Raw genomic sequence first — 27140 nt, forward strand, 5'->3', positions numbered from 1 at the left:
AAGAAGAACAAACGATGATGGCAAAAGTAAAACAGAGAGAGGTAAAACAGGATAGAGATAGATTGAAGATTGGAAAGAGATGGAACAAGTAAGAGGGTGTCACAGGGCACAGACGGGTGTCGAGCAACCACGGGTGGGCGTGGTCTGCTGTTGTTGATTGCTCCGCCCCTTGCCCCGCCCCATTTGATGTTCCTTCAAATCCTCGGCCTCCCTTTTTACCATCACCACCATCACCACCACCACCACTAGCAGCAGCAACAGCACCAACGACACCAGCGGCAGCGGTTGCTGTGTCAAACAAGCCTGGGGAAAAGCTCGTTTGAGTTCTCGGCAGCGGGCACTGAACACACACCACGTTAAATAGTCGTCGTTTCTCTTCTAAAACCGAACCACCATTTTTCACCGGTTTTTATTTATATTCGTTTGTTATCTTCTGACAAGGATTATATTTTATAAGACAGTATCAGTTCGGATTTTCTTAAAATTAGGGATTCATTTATATATCTGAGATTATTTAAAAGCTCGTTGTTTTCTTTTGGGATTTTTCTGTTCTTTTTTGGTTCTTCTCTGTTTTTTTTCTGTATTTATTATTTCGTATATAAACCGGTGATGTTAAGAAGATTTTACGCGAATCGAATTAGTACGAGTTACTTGTTTCTGTGTAATTAATTTTTCATTCATTTAATTTATTTATTAATTTTTATTATTGTTGTTATATTGATTTTCTTGTTTGTCTTTCGAATATTATCGAGAAGAAGTTTCGTTTTATTTTTTAACGTTTTACTTTTGGAGGAAACTAAATCGATAGAGTGAAATTGTGAGAGAGAGGGAGAGAGAGAGAGAAAGAGAAAAAGAGAAAGAGAGACAGAAGAACGTTTTGAGTTGTTTTCGATAAGTGAAGAAAATCAGAGATGAAAAATCCAAATGGTTTTGAAAATATCGTGCGAGATCGAACGTTGAAATCCTCGTCGTGCTGATCCCGAATGATTTCGAGGATGTCGTGAATCTACGTGCAATTATTTATTAACTATATAATAAGCCATATTAAAAATATCTATTTTTTTTTGTTTCTACGTGAGAAGATATTTGATTGTTCGAGATTTGCTTCTATTTCACTGGGAATCGTCTGAAATTTGAAACATCGTTGGAATCGAGGAAGCGCAACTTTTTAGAAGACGACTTTTTTGGATTGATGAAAGTGTCCGACGTTAGGGGAGAGAGGAATGGTGTTGTGATCACGACGGCGTTGTGCAATCAAAATTCGTCGGATCTTCGCCGGTTCTTCTTTGATTTTGTAAGTACCTTCGAATAGGTATTTTATATTTTTTTTTCCCTTTTTTTTCGTTAGAATAAGCATAGGATTGTTACACATCTATTTGTATAACAATTTTGTATTATTTTTCTATTCCGGATAAACGTTAAAAGAAAAGAAATCGATGAAATATTCGTCAGGGATTTTTTATCACATTTTTTTATCGAGAAAACAAAATTTGTTAAAATCAGAAATGAAGTTCCTATCTAAAAGACATTTTAGATAATTATTTCTCAATAAAAATATTAAAAAACGATGTGATAATAGAATTGAGTATCAAATACAATTGGTATCTGCCCAAAAAACAAATTGAAATTCTTTTCGTTATACAATCCAATACACGCAGTGGATAAAATTATGAAATAAAAAATATAACAAAATATTAATGACGAATTATTCTATCTTTGTTGAATGTTTTTTTGTGAATTATTCTATCGTCGTTTATTTTCTTTTCGCCGATCAGATTTACGTGAATATTATTAGGCTCATATTTGAAAAGAAAAAAAAGTAATAAGTATTTGTACTATGTTGAAATGAATATAATATTTTGTATTCTTGAAATTTAATTTTTATAATTTTGTTCCGACTGTGTACAATGTCGTAAAAAAAAAGAAAATGAAAAAAAAGATGACTTTTCTCTGAAGAATCCTCTGATAAGCTAAATAAGAAGGTTAGCCATTACGAATCTTCAGACACAAAGCTAAAGAAGAATTAAGTGAGAATTATGGGATCACTCAGCTTAGCAAAATTAGCCAGATTTCTTAATTGGATATAACAGGGATTATACGATGGAGTCTCTCCTTGTCCTTAAACCCGAGAAAAAGGAATTAAATCACCCGACGCGTTTGATAAAGTACAATGGCCCAAAAGAAGAGTTCTTGGAATCCTTTACCAATAAGATGAACGAATATTTTTCAATTAATCGACTAGGAACTATTCCTATCACATTCTTTCTCTTTCTTTCTTTCTTTTTTTTTCTAATTAATCATGATTATAATCATTAATAATTATGATTAACAAATTATTGTGATCAAAATATTCTACAATTATCATATGTTCAGAATTATCTAAATTTCCTATATATATAACAATATAATTTACTCAAAATCTTAAATCTCAATCTTAATTTTCTCAAAATTCCTAATACTTTCAATTAACTGTTGAATTTTGAACTCACGCATGTGAAAGTTTCATCAGAAACATTTAAATCCCATCCTACGTTAGGCTAATACAAAACTTTTCTAAAAAACTATTAAAATACTTAATTTTTTTCTCAATGTTTACAAAAGAATCAAATATCAAAACCTAAGAAATAAATAAATAAATAAAAAAAGAAAGAAAGAAAAGAGTAAAACATTTCAAAGAAAAAAAAACACTTAGATCATTATCTTATAAAACCCCATAAAAGAAACCTACGACATATGTATTAGTTATACTTGGTATGGTGTTTCGAAGTATTGTTAATGGAACGGCGGTTCTGTAGTACCACTGGAAATTAGCGAACAATTAGTTCGGTTTGGCGATGTTTTATAAACACGATGCCCATTGACGAGCTATTATTTTGAAGGATTCATCGAACGCACACGGTTAACAAGTTTTCACCTACATTAACACAACACCAAAACATTTTCTATATATTTCATACACACGTACACACATTTATACATAAAACAAAACCATATATGTGTATGCCAACAGACACACACACACACACACATATATATATAAAAATACATAATACAAATGCATATTGAAAAGAATGGTTTTCGAGTACTATGAAAAGTATCAGAGTAGTATTCGGCATATTCGTCATAGTAGTTGCATTTGTTCTTGTCAAGAAGTATACTAAACTCAGGGTAGTAGGCCTTTCGAGTGTGTCGCCTGCTTGAAATAAAAAAAAAAAAATAATAATAATAATAATAATGAAAAGGAAAAAGGGCTGAGGTGAGGGAACGGTTAGAAGAATTTAGGAGGAGGGGTTGGGGAGGGTGGGGTTCTCCTGTTGTAGTGTTTCGTTGCGTTTGAAAGAAGGAGGAAGAAATGGTGGTGGTGAAGAAGAGGAGGGGGGAGGAGGAGGAGGAGGGTTGTTCGTTGAAAGATGGTTTGGGTGTTGCAGCCTCTTGAAAACTCGTACAAACACTTGGAGATAGGGTGTTCGTTTTCTAGGACGATTAATATCCAAATAAGTTCTTCTTATTCTTCTTATTCTTCTTGTTTTTCATCTAATCGATCATTTATCGAACCTATTCGATCATTCTTACGTTATTTATTTGTTAATTGTAACGTTGGGAAGAAAAATGTTAGATTTTGTTCTTTTAATTTGATGACAATCGTGAAATGACGCGAGAAATGGTGGAAAAATTAAAAATAGTATACTAAAAATGAATATAATATAAAATATATATATATAAAAATTAAAATAATATTAAAAATAATATTAAAAATAATATTTAGTTACGTGTAAATAAAAATATATAAAAAAATCAAAAACTAACGTTGAATGTATATTTTAAAAATAAAGAAAAAAGCTATAAAATCGTTAGATCAATTTTATAAAACGTAATCAAATGATTAAATAATAAAGTTAAAAAAAATAAATCGTTCATAACATAAATAAAATATCTTTCTCCTCGCCAAAATATTGGAATAATTCGTAAAAATAAATATTCCGAAAGATCCAGTATAAGTATCATCCGATATAATCCAAATAAGAACGTGCCCGAGAACGATAAAATGAAAAGAGACAAAAATAAAAATAAAAATAAAAATAAAAAGATGTGGCAGAGCGAGCAGACGTTAGCGACGGGTAACGAGGAGGCGTCAAATTTGTCAGGGAACGTTACGAGGGCACCTGACGAATCTACGCAAGCTGAAAAAAAAAAAGAAAAAGAAATAAAACATAAAAAATAAAGTTCGGTTCAATATTTGAAGGAATCGTCACGCGATTACCGTGCTCCTATCGCCGGATCGTGGATCTTTTATTTTTCACGTGTCCGTCAACATTTAAAAGAAGAAGAAGAACAAGAAGAACGAGTAAAAGAAAGAAAGAAAGGAAAAAGAAGAAGGACATTAATTGCAGACGGTTTACTACCACACACACGACCATTCGAAATACGAGCAAATAAATATTTTCAAAAACGAGATATCGGTTTATTGGCTGGAGCAGCCGGTTACACGGAAAGCCTGTTTTATCCTTCCTTTAAAGGTCTAACTTAAACCCAAATTTTATTGACACGTCATCGAACGTGTTTACTTCATTTTGATAATATAAATTTATACGTCACATAACTATAACGAATATTAAACTAAATTCATGAAAGAAGGATTATTTAACACCGATGATACACATATTTTGATACATTATATTTTATTCCAATCTTTACAAACTTTCATTTATCCGTATGTGTGTCTGTGAGTATTTGTTTGTGTGTAAAAAAAAAGAAAAAATAACAGACACATTTTTTATAACGCAACTTGAATTAGTCTCCTGGCCAAATTCGAAATAAATATCATCCTTGGGAGGTACGAAATAAAATCATTTTTTTTTTATTTTCTCTTTTTCAAGAATGATTTTTTTATATTTTTTTGTTTCATAAGATTAGAATACTTTTTAATTCTTTCAATTGGAATCACTTTTGTTAACACTTACAATTAATAATATTTGATTACAAACGCGAATCATTCGTTTTAGTATTCAAATTTGTTTATAAAACAAACCATTTGGAAATTTGTTAGTCAAATATGTTAGTTAGGTGAATAGTTTAGTATGATTTATAAAGTATATGTATGTCATCGTGTTTTTATGAAAAGAAAAGATTTTTCGAAGCGAATAGTACCATCACCATAACTACCATAATCACCACCACCATCCCCACCCTCATTTTCTTCGTTCTCATCGTTTTCTTGTCTCCCTCTTTCTCTTTTTTTCTTTCTTTTTTTTTTCTTTTTCTACTTCTATCTGTTTGAATGTCAGAAACCTAGGTATTATTACGCTACTTGATTTCGCATCGAGCCAGCTGTCTCCGATTATTCGCCATTGAAGAAAAAGTTTCGGGGATTTTCGTTCAAAGGGAAGCCCGCGATCCTCCGCTAATATTTGAGGAGGCCATGCACCATCCTATCCGATCGAACGTTGCATCCTGATTGTCGATATGTTGGTTCATGACCCACCCCGGGGCCTGGATTCTTTTTTTTTTCTTTTTCTTTCTTTTTATCGTGGTTGATTCAACCGTAAAATAAAACGTTAAAGGAAGTTCAAACGAGTTTCATTTTTGGAATATAGTTTCGTGCATATCATGAAATATATCTATTCGAATGGTGTATGATGTAGATATTTGAAAAACATCATCATCGATTATTTATTTATATAATAATTAATAATCAATAAATATTATAAATAATATAATTAAAATTTTAATATGAATTTTTATTTTTATATTTACTTTTATATTTATATTTTTATATTATATTTTATTTTCTATTCTATAAATAGAAATATGAAAAATATATTTTACAAACACATGAATTGATCAGAAAAATGTATCGTACGCAAATTAGAATTGATCATTAAAGAGCACACGATTATAAAACATTTAGTTTTTATTTTTACTTATAGAAAATGCTAGTCAAATTTTGCACCCATCATATTACATAAATATAAAATATTTCTCTGTGCAAAAATTATTTAAATTAAATTAAATTATCTCTAAACAAATTATTAAATATAAAAAATAACAAAAATATTAAAATATAAACCATAATAATAAAAAATAATCCAAGATATGTGTGCAAATAAGATAAATAAATTTACGATCGGATAAAAAATATGAAATACTATCGGTTCATTTTTCGGTACGGGGCTTTATATTCTAGTGACTTTTAGTTTACCCTTTCTGCCTGTTATTTCTTCCTCGAGCTTCCCCCAATAAACCTTAGTCGGCAAGGATCAGCGATGGTTAGTCAGATAACACTTGCAGTGTTACGACGTTTGCACCGGCCCAACTTAGCGAACGAGTAAACGGGGGTGCTGCCGGGGATGGGAGGGAAGGAGGAGGATGGTGGGGGTGGGTGTCGTTTCAAATGAGAAAGCGCGTGTATGCGAGCGTGTAGAAGCTCGTCGAAGCGAGGATGGGGTCGAAGGTGGTTGGTATCTTGTTGGAGGGTGAGAAATACGAGCCGGTTGTGAAGCTTCTCTTTCTTTCTCTCTCTCTTTCTCTTCGTTTGCGTGTACGATCGAATTGAGAATGTGTGTGAGAGAGTGAGAGAGTGAGAGAGGGTGTAAAAGGGGGTTGCCTCGTCTGTTAGCACCCCCTTTTCGCTGTGCTCTTTAAAAAATTAGCTTTCCTACTACGCTGACGATTAGCATCGAATAATTCTTTTATGCTGCCACATCTGAACGATCTCTTATTTTGCGCTGATGATATACCTAAGCTCATCATTTTCAATTCAAATACCTTTATCAATCATATTTGTATTTGTATTTGTATTTATGGATTATTGTATTATAATAACTTTCTTATAATAATTTATTTAACGAATTTATTTTTTGTTTCCTCTTTTTATTAATATAAATAGTTTGTTTAAAATGAAATATTTGGAAAATTGTGCGTGGAAAATTCGTAAATGATCGAGAAAAGGGTTCGTTCAAGGTTCTCGAAAATTCTCTGAATTCTAACCTCGGAATATATAACTACGTATGACTCGTAAAATGTAATTTTGAGGGCAATATCGAAAACATCCTTTTAAGTGGAGTTAATCCGATTTCGTGAGCCGTATGTTCGCGTTATTATTACAAAATAGTTCACATGGTGCACTCAGGTTGGCAGAGGGTCAACGTCGGTTTTATCAAACCCTCGGTGATGTGCACGTAACACGCCCATCGTATATAAAATTAATTATCCTCCGTTTGACCGGTCAATAAAGACTCGATTCGATCATTCCCTCTCTTTCTCTCTTATTTCTACGAACGAGTCAATCCTGATTGGTTCAATAAACGTCACGCATTGTTATAAATTATTCTTAAATAATTATTATTTATTTTTTTAGTTTCTATTTTCTCATTTGTATTTCTCCAAGATTGTCAGAACACGTTTTGACACAATTAATTAAATAATTAATTAATTAATTTATTTATTTATTGTTTATAAAAGAATTTAAATTATTTCCATAAATAATAAATAAAGAAAGAAAATAATCATTCAATTGGATCATATCGATTGACTATAAATAAATAAACCTTGAGACTCGTTAATTGAATGAAATATTATAATTGGTAATAAGTTGAAGCATGGAACACACAGTTAAATTCACGAATGCACTTTTATTGGTCAAATTATACGAGTTTCGGGCAGGTGAACTTGTCCAAGTTATTCTTGTTAAAAAATTTTTAAGTCGTCGTTTATTCGAAATAATTTATTTATTTCTTCGTTTACGATTTTTTTACCTGTCGAGCGTGTTCGTGTTATTCATACAAATTGTTTTCATTATAGAAAATGAAATATCATAATCGCACTTTCAACTTACAAAGGACAATTTTGACAAATATGTATTTTGTATATGGATATTCAATTTTGTACGTATAGGTGCCAACAAGAAATCGGATTTGGGGTGTTGTAGGAGTGTTCAGTCACGCTATGGAAATTATGACGTATTACACGATGGCCATTTCAACGTTGCATGTGGCTGAAGCATGCCGTGACTAATAAGCACGGAGGAAAACCAGCTTAACATACATTAAAGCCCTTTTATCTATGATGTTTGCTACTTACTATGATTCCATTCTAATCCTAAATAAATTCTTCGAATATTTATTCTAATCCGAAACATTTTTTTACTTTTTCTTTTATTTTTATTTCTTTTTGTTTTTTTCTACACACAAGTATTACGATCTTCAATAAAAACAATTTAATTCGAACTAATATAATTATCAATTAACAATAATAATATTTTTTTTATTATTCTACGATATAATAATCTTGAAATTAATTGCGATAAATTATCTTATTATCATCAATATTTTATAAATATAAATTTTTTATATTTGTATAAATTATATTATAATATTATAATATTTTTCTGTACATTTTATATTTTATATTTTTATAAAAATAATTATTGATTTTATTATTATTCTTATAATACAACTTTAAGTACCAATTGTTTTCGTTAGAAAATAAAATTACGGTAGGCAGAAAGGAAGAGGAAAAAAAATCATAGGAAAATACGATAACCCGTAAAAATTCAAGAGAAGCAAAGATATATATATGCATAAAAAATAATTACAGCGTGAAATTCTTTTCACGGTCGGAAAGTCCTCCAGGCCCGATTCGAAGATCGCGTTATCTCGTTCGCCACGAGACTGCTAATTATTCGATGCTTATTCCTGTTATCTCGATTATTTTAATTAACCTACCACTTCGCTGTATGTCCAGGTATGAAACAAGACCACCTACACATATGCATATGTTATACATATAATTACATAAACATATATACACACACATACATACTTAAGTGTATAATATACATGTAATATTATGTAATACGAACAAGAATGGAACAAAAAAAACAAGGTAAATGTAAGAAGGTCTCGTTGATTTGTTATTTTAATCTTTTATCGTACATACCTTTGTAACCTTACTATTATCAAAAAAAAAAAAACAAAACACAGAATGGGATTTCCCCTTTTCATTTTGTTTCATTTTTTTTTTCTTTTTTTTTTTTTCACCCGTGACATATCTCTCGCGTGCCTGTCATCGTCTCGTTGCAACGTCCAAATGCAAGAAGAAAACGCTATTTATTATTATTATTATTATTATTATTATTTTAATCTCACGTTTTGCAACGTATTATGTTAAATGTCATGAAGCCGAGTTCAGATAAACGATCATTAATTATACGAGTACTACTATCGATCTACTTGCATGCAAGTCTATGTACACAAACACACGTGTAATTACATATATTTACATGTATTCGTATAAGTGTATCTATATACCGTGTTAGTGTAGTTAACTTATACGTATGTAGATGTATGTGCGCGTATTAAGAGGTGTTCGTCGTTCATTAACACGCAAATTTTCGCTTTATAAATGCGTGCATTCATACTCTCTCTTGCATTTTAATATATTTTGAATTGATTAATAAATAATTCTTGAATTTTTTAATAATATTTTTATTCGAATAAATATATTATAATCGTATATTTTATTCAAATTATTTAATATAATACTGTAATGTATATATATATATATATTGTTTATGCGTTAAAAAAATTTAGGAAAATCATTAAAAAATACGTCGTCCTACACCTATTGTCCTCATAAGAACCCATGGTCGTCGTGCGATAGGTCGAAAAGTATGTTTCTAACCGATGCTTACCACCAGTTATAAATGTAACAGAAAATAAGAGAAAGAGAAACGGGAATAAGCAGTAAAGAGAGACAGAGAGAGACAGAGAGAGAAGGAGAGAGGGAGAGAGGTGTACGGTAGAGAACGGAAGTTCATGCTTATTCACTGTGAGCAGCACCCGAAAGGGCGACTCTGGGTATAATTTACGTATAAATTAAGCGGAATGAATCAACGGCGAGAGCGATTAATCGCAATGACCTCTTACCGCGATAATAACGACGCTCGTTCTTGTTTACGAGGGCTAAACGAATATATTAGCTTTTTCATTAGCACGCCACGTGGACGTTTCAACGTTAACTATCTCTCTCTCTCTCTTTCTTTTTTTCTTTCTCGATTAGATATCAACAATTAGCCAAGTTGGTTCTTCCAGGTACCAAAATGATGAGAACCTTATAATTATAGCAACAACATCAACAATAGCAACAACAAGTACTACCCTTCTTAATAATCTACTTTCCCAACACCCTTGCAAACCAAATAAATGAGATAAAAAATCCCACTTTTTATACCTTTCAACGATCTTTCTCGATTAGATATCAACAATTAGTCAAGTTGGTTCTTCTAGATTACCAAAATGATGAGAATCTTATAATTATAGCTACAAGAACATCAACAACGACAACGAGTATCACCCTTTTTAATAATCCATTTTCCTAACACCCTTGCAAACGAAATAAATGAGATAAAAAATCCCACTTACAATAATCATCTACTCGACTCAATTATTACATTATACCTTTCAACGATCATTTTCTCAACTATTAAATTATTATGCCACTTACGAGAGAAAACGATAGAACAGAAAAAAAAACATTTTTTCAAATTAAAAGAACGATTAGGTTAATTTCAAGTTCGCACGACTGGATAATAAACTAACGTACGCGTAAAATACAAGATGGCCAATGGCGGACACAGATCAGGGGCCACAGGAAGTGATTCTATTCATGAAAATGCGATTCCCATAGTTCTCCCATGCTCGAACGAGTACCTACTATGTACGGAAGGGGAAGAAAAGCGTACGTGTACTGAGGGTGGCGGGGGTGGCAGGGGGTTGGTTGAGAGGGCTGGATTACACGAAGTAAACAGCCCGTGAAATTACCTTTTAAATATTAGATTATGATTAAATGTGTATCTACCTCGAAGGCATTAAACGTTCGGTACCAACCACCCCCTTCCTCCTGCTTCCCACCCCCCTTACTCCTCCCCCTTTTTCCTCTCTCATCGTCTATCTTTATTCGGACGATTCATAAAGCCAATGGGGGTGGAAGGTGAAGGGGTGGAGGGGGTTAAGTGTGGGGGGGTGGTTTATAATGACGGAGGGAAAACGCGAGAGACAGAAAGAAGCTCGAAAAAGCAGCCCTTCGAAGCTCCAGGACGATATCAATCAGCTCTCGGCATCAGATAAGATTGGTTGCTCAAGAACCGGAGTGCTTGCTTATATTCAAAACTCGGATAAAAAGCTTCGGAGCTTTTTATTCTTTTCGTAGGTTATTTGCATTAGCGCGTATCTCGTTGAAACGATGACGAGCGTAAAATGACAGGCATTAACGAGAGTCCTCGATATTATTCCTGGAAAGGTTTTTACGGCTAGACGTCACACACACACACACATTGTTAATAATTTATTCATTTAAACGTATATTTATAGGTTTAAACGTTGTCGTTGGGATCAATTTAAAATTTGTAACGCGGCAATATTGTTCCGGGTAAATTGTTGTTACGTTTAAATCGTCTTAGTTTTTTTTTATTTGACAATAAAAAAATGTTAGGATACGTTATTTGTTTGAATATAGTATTTGTTATTTCAATATTATATAAAATTCATTTAATGTTCAAATGTAATCGTTTAAATATCTCGAAACAAGAAACATATGACTTAAACCACTTTCATAATTATATATGTGCACTCATTAATATATACATTTATATTTACTTATATATTTTAATTTATTAACATGACATATAAACCGGGGAACAAAGTTAAACATTATTTGCATCCAATTATAATATTTATAAATCTTTTTTCAAGACCACACTTAATATATTCCCGCCAATAATTAAAATGACAAAAAAACAAAACAATACTCCGCGTATCAAAATACCCGATAAATTTGTGTAATATAAAAAAAAAAAATAAAAAAATAAAAAAAAGAATAAAAACGAATAAAATAATAATAACAATAAGAACAATAATAAAAAGCCCAAGAGTTAAGACCCAGGTTTTTGTTAGCGTCTAATTAGTATCGTTAACTCGCACCGGCATCATAAACGCCCGTTGTGGCACCTTCGGGCAATAAATTTGCCAGCTACTCCCCCGTTAGATTTTAAAAGGCTGTACCTTTACGTACGTAAATACGTAAAAGGTGAAGAACCATGATCGTGAATACGTGTGCTCGAGCATTCACGAGACCAGGTAAAAGCAAGCAAGCAAGCAAGCAAGCAAGCAAGCAAGCAAGCAGGCAGGCAGGCAGGTGGTTATATCCGGCCGGTGCTTTCAACTCCGTGTGCATATATATGCATACATATGCATAAAAAAGAATGCTACCCAGTGGTAATACGCTACAAAGTAACACCCCCGCTGCTTCCCCCTGGAATCACCCAAGTCTGGCCCTAACCCTGTCCGATCCATCGTATACCCTACCCACCCTACTACTCCCCCTCATCCTTCTTTTACCTTTTGTTCTTATAAAAACCTCTCGTAAAGCAGCTAAACTTTACAGCGTGAAGCGCAAGCAAGCATATGCATTGCTCACTTAGGAAGATTGATATAAGGTGATACAGTTGCAAACTCGGTTGGCAGTATACTAATCGTTAAAAGTATTACTATGTGTGTGTGCGTGTACGTGTTTATGAGAGAGCGAGTTTTATTTCAGTTTCCGTGTGTGTAGTATGATTGTGTTAAAGAAGAGAAGAGTATATATGTATATGTATGTGTATGTGTATGTGTATATGTATAAGCGATGAAGGTAACGCAACGTGCGTGAACATTCGCAATTAGGCGACAAGACAGAACGACTCTACTCGAGGGGTAATTCCTGTGCGAGTCATGGAGAGAAAATTCAGAGAGAAAGAGAGAGAGAGAGAGAGAGAAAAATTTCGGTTTTTACGATGGGGCACCTTACCCTGAAGGCGCGAAGCGGAAAACGAGTGCTCGGAAAAATATTTATTATCCTATACCGACCCCTCGTCCTACTCTCTTAACGTGTATTCCGTGAATATATTAGATAAATGTAAAACGAAAAAGAAGAACACGGAAAAAGAAAGGTAACTGAGAAGAAGAAGAAAAAAGGAAAGGAAAGGTAAGATGACGATTGAGATTTTTATTTTTGTTTTCTTTCACGATTATGCTAATATCGGGTTTTGCGTGATACAATTTTAATGACTGTATTTAGATGAATTTAAATTGAGAATAATCGACCTATCGAGACGATTCAATTAACAGTAGACGTGTTAAAATGACTGGTTAAAATTGACTCGTCTAACAATTTATACCATCATTTTTACATTCCATTCGAGGTATCATTTTTTATTAAATTAATAAAGAATAAATTATTAATTAAATAAATAATATATAAAACGCGATCGGTCTCGTGTTCCAAGTAATAATTTGAGGATTTCGGTATTACCGTATCGACCAACAAGTAGTTTTCGCGCGAATCATTCCCCCCTTCCCCCTTTCCTTCTTCTTCTTACTTCTCTTCATTCCTGTTTCTATTGGTGCGCGAGAAAGCGACTCCTTCGTACCGTTTAAGGGCCGCGAGAAGCTTCAATTCTCCGGGGAGAGTTTGTCAAGTAAAAGCCACCCCTTCTAACATTGGACCGAAGGGTTCTACCACAATACAAGCAATAACACGTACACCATAGACCAGCCTTCTACGACGCCCAAATCAACCCCTCTGCTATTTCTTCTTCTTCTTCTTCTTCATCCTTGTCGTCGTTCTCGTTGTCGTTGTTGATGATGTTGTTCGTCGTCATCGTCGATTTTCTCACAGTGCCACGCGCACTCACTTACCCTTAATCGAGTAAAGATGATTTCGTCTTAAATAAACTTCTCATTTCTCAACCAGCATCGAGTCGCCGACCAATAGTATTTTACTACCCTTCATCATTCAACCTTCACCCTTCACTCAAACTACTGTTTCCTTATTTTTTTTTTTCTTCAACCAGCATCAACTCACCGACCAATACTATTACAGTTCATCGTTCAACCTTCACCCCCTTCACCCACCACCACCCCTACTGTTTTTCTATTTTTGAAGTTATACTTCTTATTGGGAAAATGCGATGGGAGTGATTTTTTTCCGAGCGACGCCACGAAGTTTGTCGTGTTTTTCTCGACCCCTCGTCACGTTTATCGCATAAACTGTCGAGTGGTCACTTTGATTACACGATCAAACTCCCTCTTCCTTCCTTACTTCTTTCTTGCTTTCTCTTGTTTTCTCTTACTCTCTCACTCTTTCGTTCTCGAGGTAGTCACTTCTCTTCAGACTCTCCCATTCTAGAGTTCAGCGAATTCAATTTGAACCACAAAGGAAACACGCCCGTACCTACTTACGAAATCGTACTCTTACTTATAGCGAAACGCTCAAATTCACAAACTTATCGAATTTTCTGGATCAAGTATGTTTCTTTTTTTTTCCTTTCTTATTCACTTAGCTCGTTTGTTGACCTTTCGATAATGAAAAAAGAAAAATTTAAATCGCAAAAGAAAAAAATCTTATTTACAGCAAAATGCTCAAATTCGCAAACTTATCGAATTTTCTATTGGCTTTTCGATAATTTGCTATTAAAAATTCAAATTCTTATCTACCTTTGGGAAAATGTTCAAATTCAAAAATTTATCATCGATCTTCTTATTAATTTTTTACGTCATAAATCTAAAAAGCATACGAACAAATTCTCACATAATAACGCTTCTCAACAAAACGTACGAATTCGCAAACTCGTCGAGTTTAGCAGGCATCCTAATTATTTAGTCTTCTTCATCTTATTCTTCTCGTTCACTCGGTTCGTTTGTTGACCTTTTGAAAAAAACGTAAGCAACCCTAGTAGAGACACACACACGTACATACGCGTTCTACTCGTAGACGGTTAAAGAAGAAGAAGAAGAAGAGTGAAACAAGGGAAAAAAAGAGAAAGAAAAGGAACAAAAGACCGATTGCGAAAGGCGAGCTGCGACGGTGGGAGGAGTAGACGGTATTATTCATCGTCGAGCGGAAACGCTTGGAAGGTACACCGACTTCCGGCCACGTGTCTACCCACGAAGATGGACCAATCGGGTACTTCGTTCCAAGAGAAGATTCGCCGAGCGCTTTGGCACGCGCCCTACCGATCGAATTATTCAAATGGAATTCACGACGCGAACGCAACGCTTTGCCAGCTGTTGTTCCTTTTACTTTTTAAAACTAACTCGACGATTCCCAATTTTTTCGATGACTATTTTTACGAGAGATCGTAGAAAAAATCCAGGGATGGGGGGACGATTGATCTAACGATTTAATCTTATTGTTTTACTTTTTTTTTTTAATAAAATCTGTTTGGTTTCCTTTTTTCGTCTTTTTAATATTTCGGAATCAGATAAGAATTTGTAATCATTTATTTTTATAGTGTCAATGAATGTAAGATAAGAAACCGTATTAGAATGATACGAAATTATTCAGACAAGAAAATAATAGTTCAAATCTATCTACAAAATAGAAACATTACGATCGACACGAATCAAATCAGATAAAAAGTAATCGATAAAAGAATCGAGTTGAGAATTTAACACCGGATTACTTTTCGGCATTCGAGGGTCGAGTCTTAGCACGTTTAAAAGGTGAACGTTGTTAAAGAATAAAGAAAAAAAAAAAAAGAAAAAAATAAGAAGTACAGTACGGGGGGGGATGACGAGACGATGGCAGGGTGCGAGGGTTACGAACTGCAAGGGCAAGTTGCGACATTTAATGCGTAATATCCTATTTAATCTTCGATGAAAAGCACCGTATGACGGTTTGCCTTGGAATAAAGAAGGTTCCCGATAGAAAGAAAGAAAGAAAGAAAGAAAGAAAAAGTAGAAAAATATATTAAGAAAGGAAGAAAGAACACAGAATAAGAAAATTTAACGGGGGTAGGTAACCAGAAGGAGGAGGAGGAGGAGGAGGAGATGGTTAAGGGCATTCAGACGTCTCGACCACTCGCGAGAATTCAGTTTCTCTGTCTTTTTGTTCCGTCCTTTTCTCTCTTTCCCCAGCAAGATCGGCAGAAAGCCCCTCGAGGGATTGGGGGTGGCAGATGGCAGTCGTCGGACCAGTTCTTTCCAACGCGTTGCCCTAACGGAATGCTGCTCGAGCGGATACCCACTTATTTTCGAACAAGGGACAGAGAAAGATTAAGTGACGTCCAAGAAGTTTTTACCTATATACCCCATAGACCATGGTACGAGGCCAAGTTTTAAGTGTCAACCGGGAGGAAACGGTGATCAATGTCTACTTTAATTTAAGGATTATGCTTTTATACTTAACTTTTAAACGAAACATTCATTTCTTTTCGATTTTTTTATATTATATATTATTATTTACATATTATATTATAATTTATATTACGCACCGTTTAATAGCACATTCAAATGGCGTACCACCGGTATGAATTTCTAAGAACAAATTTCTACGCGTATCGATATTTCTTTAAATATTTTCATTTTATTTTCTCGAAATAATCGATGAGAAAGTTAGCTTGGAAATAGTTTCAATCTTGTAAAGGTGTTCGTGATCGATTGGAAGTACTTTACCCTCTCAAAGGGGTTGCTCGTTCTCTTCCTCCTCGTTCCTCCTCTTCCTTCTTCTTCTTCGACCCTCCAACCCTCTTACTCTATCTCCATCTCTCTTGAAATGGCACGGCTCGTTCCCCGAGGAATATGTTGTTGGCGGATTTGACGTGCTTATCAATAGATCGCGGATGTAATAGACTGCACGCACCCTAAATCGAGCACATAACTGATATCTGATAAGGAACCAATAGTCTGTGACGTGATTTGCATGCGACCATCTCGTTTATTCTTTTACATCGATAATACCACCTTCGCGCGAGGTTTCCATCTTCTTTTTATTCTTTGCAAAATAGTTTCAAGACACGAAGAAACAAAACTTTATCGCTTGACCTAAACTATTTTACGATAAAACGTGTTTTAAAATAACACCCACTAAAGTTCAAACTATTTCTAAATGACACGTTAGTATTATATATCGATACTATTTCTATAAAAATATATCATTTGTGTGCCACTTATTACAGGGATTCGTGAATTCATATTTAATCGAATAAAATTACATATATGAATTTGTCAATAAAATTATGTTTAAAGAATACGTGAAAATTCAATCTTCGTTAATTGATTTTCAGATTTCCGATCCGTTAAAACTTCCAAAACATGTTTCGGATTATTTCTTTTAACATTTGAATTCGATCCGATCGTTTACCAACGGCGATCCGATATCCTTGAATCCGATCGTCTGGGTTGCGTCGGGGCACGCGCCACTCGAGTCGTTTGGTCCCCTTCCCCGCCTTCCTCCACCCCCCGTCTGTGATTCATTCATCTTAAGATGATTTCTGAGGACACGCGGATAAGTATAGCCAAGGTAAACGTAGAATAAGGAGAGGCAAATGGCACGCGAGACTTCCGCTCGCTCGCGCCACCCTTCTCAAGGTAAACCCATGCTTCTGCATTGTCCCACCCGCCCCCCGTTCCCCTTCTCTGCTACGCGCCAAGCTGGTATCGAATTTTCGAACCTATTCTTCTCTATTTCTTTCTTTCCTTCCTTCCTTCCTTCCTTTTTTATTTCTTTATTTCTCGTTAGTCTCGAGTGAATCAACGAGTGAATGAAAAACTACAAGCGGAAGCAGCGTGTTGGTTGACGCCCGCCCCACCACGCACACAAACGCGAGGGTGTTCTTTCCACCTCTTTCTTTCTTTCTTTCTTTATTTCTTTTTTGATTTTTTGCTTTCTTGCTTGCTTGCTTGCTTGCTCGTTTGCTTTTTTTTTATACACCCGAAGAAAAAGAAAAAAAAAACATACAATCCGGGGGGAGTAACCTACCCCGTTTGTTATGCTCATTGTCTATTACCATTGATGGGGTGAGTACGGGGAGACGGGAGGGGGACGATCAAGAAAGTAGATTCTTACGAACACCCCCCACCACCCCTCCCCGTCAGTCTGCATGCCGATTTCCTACCGGACGTTGCGAATCTATGCTTTAACTATTGTTAACCTATTTGATTTTATTTTTTTATTTTTACTTTTTATACTCGGTTCATGCAAGCAAGAGGGAAGAAATGATTGCGAGAAATAATAATAATGATGATGATGATGATTAAAAAAACAAATCGTAAATTGTATTCATTGTTGGATCTCATTGGAATTGGAATTTTTCTAAGAAAAATTGATGTATATATGGTATTTAATTGTTTGCGGTACAGGATTACAGGATTTCAAAGTTCAATTAATATTAAATACCCGCGGTATGATCGGACAAATGGATCAACTTTATCATTGCTATTAATACAAATATATATTCCCATGGAGTTTTCTATGGTTATTCCAAAAGTTCCAAACCTACCACGATAGAAAATGAATGGACCCATGAAGTGACAATGCACAGCTACGATTGTTTTCCTGACTTTTATCCCAATCATTATTTCACCAGCCTATTATACACATACATACGCATACATGTACATATAAACGTCGTTGGTGATCGTTATTATGTTTAGCGAAGGGCAAACGATCTCGAGTTACCCGGCTTTGGGCCTTTGTGCCCAAACGCGAACTATGAACGTCGAAAATGCGAAATGAACGCTCGCAGACGGCATGCAAGCAAGCAAGCAAGCAAGCAAGCAAGCAAGCAAAAGAGACACCCGCTGTTTCTGGACACACGTATGGTAAAAGGCACACGCGTCCTGCCTACTACCAATCATTTTTCCACGAGGTTAGGGTATGTCGTTGAAAAAAGAAAAAGGAAGAAAAAAAGAATCGAGTTAAAACGCGAACTATGAACGTCGAAAATGCGAAATGAACGCTCGCAGACGGCATGCAAGCAAGCAGCAAGCAAGCAAGCAAGCAAGCAAAAGAGACACCCGCTGTTTCTGGACACACGTATGGTAAAAGGCACACGCGTCCTGCCTACTACCTTTTTTCCACGAGGTTAGGGTATGTCGTTGAAAAAAGAAAAAGGAAGAAAAAAAGAATAGAAAAGTCGAAAGCAACCCCCGGCAACCCCCGTTGTTCTTTGGCTAGGAGGAAAGGGAGGGAGGTAGAAAGGGGAGGGGTGAACAACTTATGTCATCAAATATGACTTTGAATTTTTCCAATTATTTTTTCATATAAATATTTAAAAATCATCAAATATTTCAAATATCATAAAATTATAAATAATAAATACAATTTTTAAATAATATATATATGTAATTTTTGATTTATTTAATTTTAATAAAAAAATAATGAATATTTGGCCATTAGTTTGAAAGATTATTAGTATGACATGGTTTATTTTATCGGTAACGCCGTGCTAGTAAAACTCACGGGGTGGTGGTTCGCGTTAAAGAGGAGAAAGAAAAGGAAAGAAAAGGAAAGAAAAGAAAAGAAAAAGAAAAGGAAATGAAAACTGTGATAACGAGAGAGAACTCAAGGTGGCACGGTACCGGGGTTAAAACTGGCAAGAGAAGAGGAATGGAGGAAGAACCCCCTGCGGACTGCGCAGCTGTGAACCTCCCGTTAATTCTGCTGGGTAATACGTGAATTCGAGATATATCGAACTCAGCAGGACTCGTTGCCATTTTGCAAAAGCCGTGCTGGTTGTTGTTAGTCGAGTTTCTCTGACTACCATTTCTCAGACACTTCAATTTCAACCCTTCGTTGCACATCTTCAATTAAATATCATATAATATTTTCCTCTTAACGTTCAACTTTGTTTGAAACGTTTAAAAAAAAAAACAACAAAAGAATCGCTAAAACTATCACCGGTAAACCCATCAAAATTACTGCCTTGCAATTTGTTGTTTATTTCTATATAAATATAATATTTTATTTATTATTATAAATAAGTTATATAAATTAAAATTGCAAATAACGTTGCGATAGTTAAAATTAATTTCAACGAATTACTATTAAGTTACAAATCAAATGTTATTCTCGCTGACAAATATATAATGAAATATTTGGAAGGATCCCACAAATCCGATCATTAAATCCGACTAAATAAAGATCAAAAATCACGCGGTATCAACGTCCAAATATTTAAGTAGTACTCGTTGATCGAAGGAAATGCGTCAACTGGAGGGGTTTGATGCGACATGGTCGAGTTATGGGATCGTGGAAAAGCGAGTGGGGGTTGCGTATTGTGTCTGCCGTCATCCTCAGTCGAGGCTTGGCTTTCCTTACCCCAAATGCTAATTATATGTCAAGCATTCACACGACGTATCACGAAAGGCCGATTGTCGGTGATGGAACAATGCCTGGGGCAAGGCTAATAGGGCTGATCAAGAAACGAGGACAATGTCGGACAATCCTAAACGTCTCACTTTTCTGTATTACCTCTCATCGACAACTTTAATATTTCCATCTCGAGAAATCGACTGTAAACGATAAGGAAAATAACGTTCGGAAAATGTTTCTCGATTTCAATGAGAATTTCTACAATTTCTAGAAGAAATGATTTTTTTTCTCTTCTTTTCTTGAATGTCAGTGTTTAACACGTTTTTATTACAACAAATTCTTAAGATTCTTTCAAATGTTCCATTCGTAATTTACAACAACAACTAAATACAAATACGATAAATTTGTCGAATTTTGAATCTCCTTCCCCCAACCTCACACCGCCCCCAGCCCCATAGAAAATCAAGAAAAAAATTCAACAAACCTAGAAAGTTAGTATTCTCCTGTGTGGCTTATTTTCCTTATCACCACTTAAGGGAGAAAAGCGATAGGCGTCCAAAACGCATGCCGAGATACACACGTAAGAGGTAACCATGATTGATGCTCCCTGTACACGCAAATCCTCTAACAAACCATCCCTCTCTTACAGTGGGTGGGGGCGAAAGAATAAGAGGGAGGTGGGGTTCTCTTCGTTCGAAATTTTCTACAAGCGAGATAGAAATTACTGTTTCTAGTTTATCCTAATATAATTTTCGAATTATTTGTCATTCCATGCAAAACTGATAATTTTGAAAAACGAATTAATTATTCTTCGTTTATACGATCGTTTTGATTGTTCAAATAAATAATTCGAGGATAACTAATATCGATTAAACGATTTTCTTTTTCTATTACAATCGGTTCGGTACTTTCAATTATTCTCGAATCCGATCAGAAATAAATGGACTAGTAAGAGAGAATGAAGTGTCTATCGTTCTGATGAGGATAAAGGGTACGGAGGGAGGGGGAGAGAGGTAATTAGCGAGTTGGCAACGTGACGAGTAAATTTGCAAAGCCATTTCAAGTTCCTTCGAGGTTCTTCGATTTTCTTTAACGTTCCTATCTAATCCCCACGAATGATCATCCTTTAATAGTTTATCGAAGCTGATTGGATTTGTAACAATCCTTGGTAAACTTTGTACATTTTCTGCCAATCATAAAAAGATACGTTTTCTCAAATATTTTCTCTATTTTCATTTATTTCAACAAAATCTTGACTATTACTAAATGTGTCTGCCGAAGTATTCTCAATTACTCAAATTTCTCATTAAATGCAACAACAAATTTCAATTATTGTGACTGTTAGTTATTAAGTAGGGTATTTCCTAGATAGGGGTAGGCACTGGAAAGCCATCATTTTTATTATAAAACCTTAAATTATTTTTCTCAGTATCCTAAATACACACATTACATGATACATGTATCTCAAAATACGTCAAACAATTCATTCATAAAAATAATTAATTCACCTACACAAATGTTAATAATTCCCCCCCCACCACCAGTTAAAAAATCATTACAATACTTTCCAACCGTGTATCCCCGATTACATCATACCAACAATCCAATATTAAAATTACAATGAACCCAAATAATAAAAAGAAAAAAACCAAAAGAACAACATTAACAACGTAAAGGGGAACAAATGAAATGGATGAAATCGGTCGCGTGGGTCGGTCGCACGATCGAATCGGTTCGAATTAAGAAAACAAAATGGTCCCTGCTCGAGCCATGGTCGGCCATGCTTTCGCCGAGATTGAAATAAATTGGTAGAATTGCTGGGTGGCTGCGTACCGCGAGAACAGGGAGCGATACTGATTACGTCGGCCGTTCGTTAAGCACTGTAACAATGCCAACCCCCACCATGTCTCTTGTAGTTACCACCACCTCCCGCCCCCTCCCCCTCCCCCTCCCCATCGTACTCCCCACTCCCCCTTGTACCCTGCATCATCCCTCCCCTGAGGTTCGCACGACCGATAACTGCGCTAGCCAATCGTCTATCGTTCTACCCCACCACTACCAACCTTCTGCGGCTTTACCCTGTGCTTTTTGCTCTTCTCTATTTCTTTTTTTCTTTCTTTTTCATACACACACACACACACACAACACACACACACACATACAGAGATACAATATATATTTATATAGATACACATAGAAACGAAGAAGAGGACGACGACCACAGACGGAAACAGAATAACTATACCCTAAAGGAGGAGGATAATTTTCGGCTCCCAGACTACCAAGCTCAAAGTTAACACTGAAATTCTATTTAAAAACCTAATATATAAATACCAATGATATGTATTATTAGTTTTTCAATAATTTACATTGATACATTTTTTGGTACAAACGTTAGACCAAAAAATTGACACCATGCTTTAAAGAAATAATCCAGAAAAAGATGCGAAGGAAGTTTAGGTAATTGTTGTAAAATGTCGAATATAACAAAAGTTGCGAAGAAGATAGAAGAGGAACGAAAGAAAGAAAGACATGTGTCGAAGTTTTATCCGTTGCATAAAAAAAAAATACAAGAAAGAGGAGTATGGGGTGAGGAATAATCGGGAGCTTTGTTGGTGGTAAATTTTGGACAGTGGTGGTTCGTCGTTCCATGGCGGCCAACGATGTATTCCCTCTCTTTTTCTCTCTCTTTTTGGCTATAGGTCATAGGGGCGTTTCGGGGGTGCGAGGTAGCCGTTTTCCCTCCTCAAATCTCTCTCTCTTTCTCTCTCTCTCGTCTCTCACAGCGGGCTCGCTTTTCCACTTATCGACCCCCACGGTTATTAGGGCTGCCTTTGCCTCCAGGGACAATCGAAGGTAGGTACCCGGCAAATGGGCGGGGCTTGACGAAGGGTCATACCCGTCGCATTCCACCCTGACACCAGTTTCCTGCTTTCTCCAAAGTCGCACCGATCTCTCAGGAAGATGGCGAGAATTCGAACCTTTTGCAGATTGCTTTAGGATTTGTTACTTTGGTATATATATCAAAAGGTAATCTAACATTTCATCCATGTTCTCAATTGCGATCAATCAAAATTAATCGCTTGTCTTGTCAGTTCTAATCGTTGATTTTAATTTCAACAACAACAACAACAAAATATAATATACTGGCATCTTATTCGTTATCTAACAAGCTTTATTTCGTAGCTCGTTGAAAGTTCGATGAAAAAGAAAAAAAAGAAAAGAAAAAGGGGGAAGTGAATTCATCCTAGTCGGATGAATAAGTCTCCGGTATTTCCAGCATGCTCTCTTACACGCTCGACTACCCTCCATCATAAATTTCGTATTGAAGATTAAACAGTAGTAGTTCAGAATCGCAAAAACAGCAGAAGCAAGCGACTACTATATCATGGGAAGGTAGATGAAGAAGAACCCGAACCAATTGAAACCGTCATTCCAAGTCCAAACGTATAACTCGTCATCCGAGGGAGCAAACATTTCTACTTTTCGATGTGCAAACCTTGCTCTTGGAAAGCTTGCTCTTCAACAGTGCTGACCATTTCGCGTCTCATTCAGACGTTGCCATTCATACCCTTTTCTGCCCCCTCCCCATCCCTCATCCTTTATCCTCTCTAACGATTCACATACTTAATGGCTCGGTTAACCTTGCATTTAAACAGCTTCATATACGGGATTCTTAGAACAAATAGTTTGAACTGTCGATTTTCATTAGGATATGAAAAATAAGAATTGCGATAAAGGGGAGGGGGCAGAAGGAGGAGGAGTAACTCGTAAGGAAAAAAAATCTGAAGGATAATAGATGGTGGTAATAGGAATTTGTAGGAACGGTTAAGTAATGTCTATCATGAGACACGTGAATACTAAAGGCAACGTTAGAGTGCGAAACAACGTAGTACTACCGCGAGGATTCCTTTGTGACGCAAAGCTGCTCGACGTTTGCCAGCCCCCATCGTTCAATGCGGAGCGTTCTTTTTTTTATGTCAACACGAGGGCCAATTGAGTGGATATAATAGCGGTACCACATGTTTCACTCGGATTCGCCGACATGTGGGCTATGCTGGTAATGCGTCTCTACACATATACATATACATACATATATTATATGTGTGCTAGCTCGTATGCGCACGCGCGCGAGTGCTTTCACAAACGGGTCCATGCTGGCTGGCTGGCTGGTTGGTTGGATGGTTGGATGGTTGGATGGCTGGTTGGCTGCATAGGGTAAATCGCACGAATAATAAACGACGATCCTCGAAGTCATCTAATTGATCGTCGTGATTTCGCTATTCCCATCTCTCTCTCTCTCTCTCTCTCTTCTATTTACTCGAGCATCAATGCCTGGCACACTTCAGTACGTCCTCGCTCGAGAAACACTAGTTGAATTAGCCAACGAAACGTGGCTGGCTTCCTATTGTAATTTCGGATATATTCCTATGATCGATTAAAGATTTTTCGATGATACGATTTAACGAGGAATCTTCATTTATTCATTTTTCAGGCGTATCATGCAACCATTCTCAACTGGCAACACGATGGCGACGGAGACCCCGACCAGTCTACCACCGGAGAAGGTGAGCTCCCCACCATCCTCTCGGAACTTGACCTTCTCCATAGCGAAGATCATGGAACCGGACAAACGTTTGACCGAACAAGCGAACCCAGCTCAGACGGTTCAAGCAGCGGTGGTCCCACCAGCACCACCACCACCACCACCAACACAACCCCCATCGACGACTACCGCAACACCCACGACCACTCCGGCTGGTATCCTTCATCAGGCATCTTCCCACTTCCCAGCTTTGAGTCAACGTTACTCCGCTCATTTGGAATCGGCGTTCAAAAAATACGTGCCAACGTTGAGGCATCAGAATCTTTATCCCCTCCTCTACTATAATCCGAGTCCTTTGTTAAGGGCCTTTCCAGGTTCGCCAGCTACCACCCCGAGCGTAACCCAAACCTCGCCACCACCGAGTTCTGTTCAGGACACTTACGTTTCCTCGAGGTTTAGCCTGGTCGCGATCTCGCCGGAAAATCAACGCGGCAAAAAGGGTTCCGTTCAAGACACTTCCATTTCCTCGAGGCTTAGCCTCAGGACGATCTCGCCGGAAAGCCAACGGGGAAAGAAAAGTCCTACTCCTCGTAACGAGATCAACGGTACCAACAAACAAAAAACGTTCACCTGTTCCGAGTGCGGAAAAGTTTTCAACGCGCATTACAATCTTACGCGGCACATGCCGGTGCACACGGGTGCACGGCCGTTCGTATGCAAGATATGCGGAAAGGGATTTCGTCAGGCTAGTACTTTGTGCAGGCATAAAATCATTCACACAGCCGAAAAACCACACAAATGTCAGACCTGCGGTAAAGCGTTTAACAGGAGTTCAACATTGAACACGCACACGCGCATACACACCAATTACAAACCGTACAGATGCGAGGTTTGCGGCAAGGGATTTCATCAGAAAGGAAATTACAAGAATCACAGGTTGACGCATAACGACGAGAAAGCTTACAAGTGTACCGTATGCAACAAGGCATTCCATCAGATCTACAATCTTACTTTTCACATGCACACCCACAACGATAAGAAACCATTCTCCTGTAAGATATGCGGCAAAGGATTTTGCAGGAATTTCGATTTGAAGAAACACATGAGAAAATTACACGACACTGGATTACCCGTATTGGCCGGATTGGGTACTTCCAGTCAAAGCCATAATCAACAACCGGGTTACTCGTCGATGCATCAACCACCCGATGGACGTTCCTTCGTCACTCCGTTCCTCTTACCGCCACCAAATTCAACCAGTTATCTCACTAAAATGTTGTGACATAGTGAGAACATTCCTTATCCGAGGAAAACTCAATGCCCATTGATGTTGGCTCCTCCCTGTTACGCCGGAGACATCGCTCAATTGGCTCAACCATCTAAGTGAGAACAAAATCAACCACGTTTACCTGAGACTGACCAAAGTAACAACAACAACAACAACAAGATATAACTAAAAGAATAAACAAAAAGAAGATAAAATATATCCCCGACGATCTTATAAAGAAAAAGATAAAAAAAGATAAACATTCATCTCAGATTTAGGAATAAAATGTCATCCAACACAAATCCCGATTATGGGACGAATGCAGTCCTGCCTGCCTGCCTGCTTGCCCTCCTGAAATTTGGATCAAAGGCGAATTATGTTCCCCGAACATGGTAGACTCTTTTGAACCTAATCGAGTAGAGTGCTGTTCAGGAGACCACTGGGAACGATTACACCTGTTTCGGCTAAAAGACATCTTTGTCATTCTCGCGAGAACTAATTCTAAATCTTTCTTAATCGTTACTGACGGATTTATTGTTCGAGTATTAAACCCTCGAACATTTATCAATTCTCATCGTGCTTATTCAGTGAATAACGTATTGTTCACCTAAACGTTAACACATGATTATGATGATGATTATGATGATGATGATGATAATCATCATTGTTGACAATTAACTCAGTTTCCTGAAAATTAATGAAACACTTCTGTGTGTTTGATCTTGCGTACGTAAAAATAATCTAAATGACAAAAACTTTGTGGGACAAAAATAAAAAGAGGAAACTGATAAATGTATCGAACAAATCAAATGATTATCGATTAAGATCGGTACGCTTCTTATCGATGATTTAACTCGTACCTGTAAATATTTGTATATATTTGTATGTGCAAAGCAAATACATGGATATGGTTTGCGTTAGATTCTACGTGGATGTATATGCGTGTGTCTGTGTGTCTGTGTGTGTGTGTGAATGAACGAATGTGCATAAGAATGAAAAAGTGAGAATATCAAAGAAAATATATGAAATGGATCATCACGTAAATTTGTAATTAAATACTTAGAGCATAATCGTCTGTGACAAAGAAAACACGATTTTCAAAATGATCGTTCGAGAAATACGATTAATTGAAATCAAACACACTCCTTATGGATCTCAAGGCAGGATTAGAAATATAAAGTAAAAAAAAAAGGAAAG

At 36.2% G+C, this 27140-nt stretch overlaps 1 protein-coding gene across 2 annotated transcripts; it reads left to right on the forward strand.

Annotated features, from left to right (window-relative positions):
• Positions 1–525: 525 nt before the first annotated feature.
• LOC122518527 (fez family zinc finger protein erm-like) lies at positions 526–27140 on the forward strand. 2 transcript variants are annotated; one of them, XM_043637507.1, is made up of 2 exons: positions 526–1294; positions 24626–27140. In XM_043637507.1, exon 2 carries the CDS (start codon positions 24633–24635, stop codon positions 25956–25958), a length of 1326 nt encoding a protein of 441 aa, XP_043493442.1. In that variant the 5' UTR covers positions 526–1294; positions 24626–24632; the 3' UTR covers positions 25959–27140. The 2 variants fall into 2 exon arrangements, with proteins under 2 accessions (XP_043493442.1, XP_043493443.1); XM_043637508.1 differs by lacking the exon at positions 526–1294 and adding an exon at positions 22872–23160.

This window comes from Polistes fuscatus, unplaced genomic scaffold (assembly GCF_010416935.1).
Source record: "Polistes fuscatus isolate 324 unplaced genomic scaffold, CU_Pfus_HIC Scaffold25, whole genome shotgun sequence".
Taxonomy (NCBI): domain Eukaryota; kingdom Metazoa; phylum Arthropoda; class Insecta; order Hymenoptera; family Vespidae; genus Polistes; species Polistes fuscatus.

Excerpts from the sequence above, each read along its gene's own strand:
- LOC122518527 (XM_043637507.1), top strand. The coding sequence starts at position 24,633 with ATGCAACCATTCTCAACTGGCAACACGATGGCGACGGAGACCCCGACC.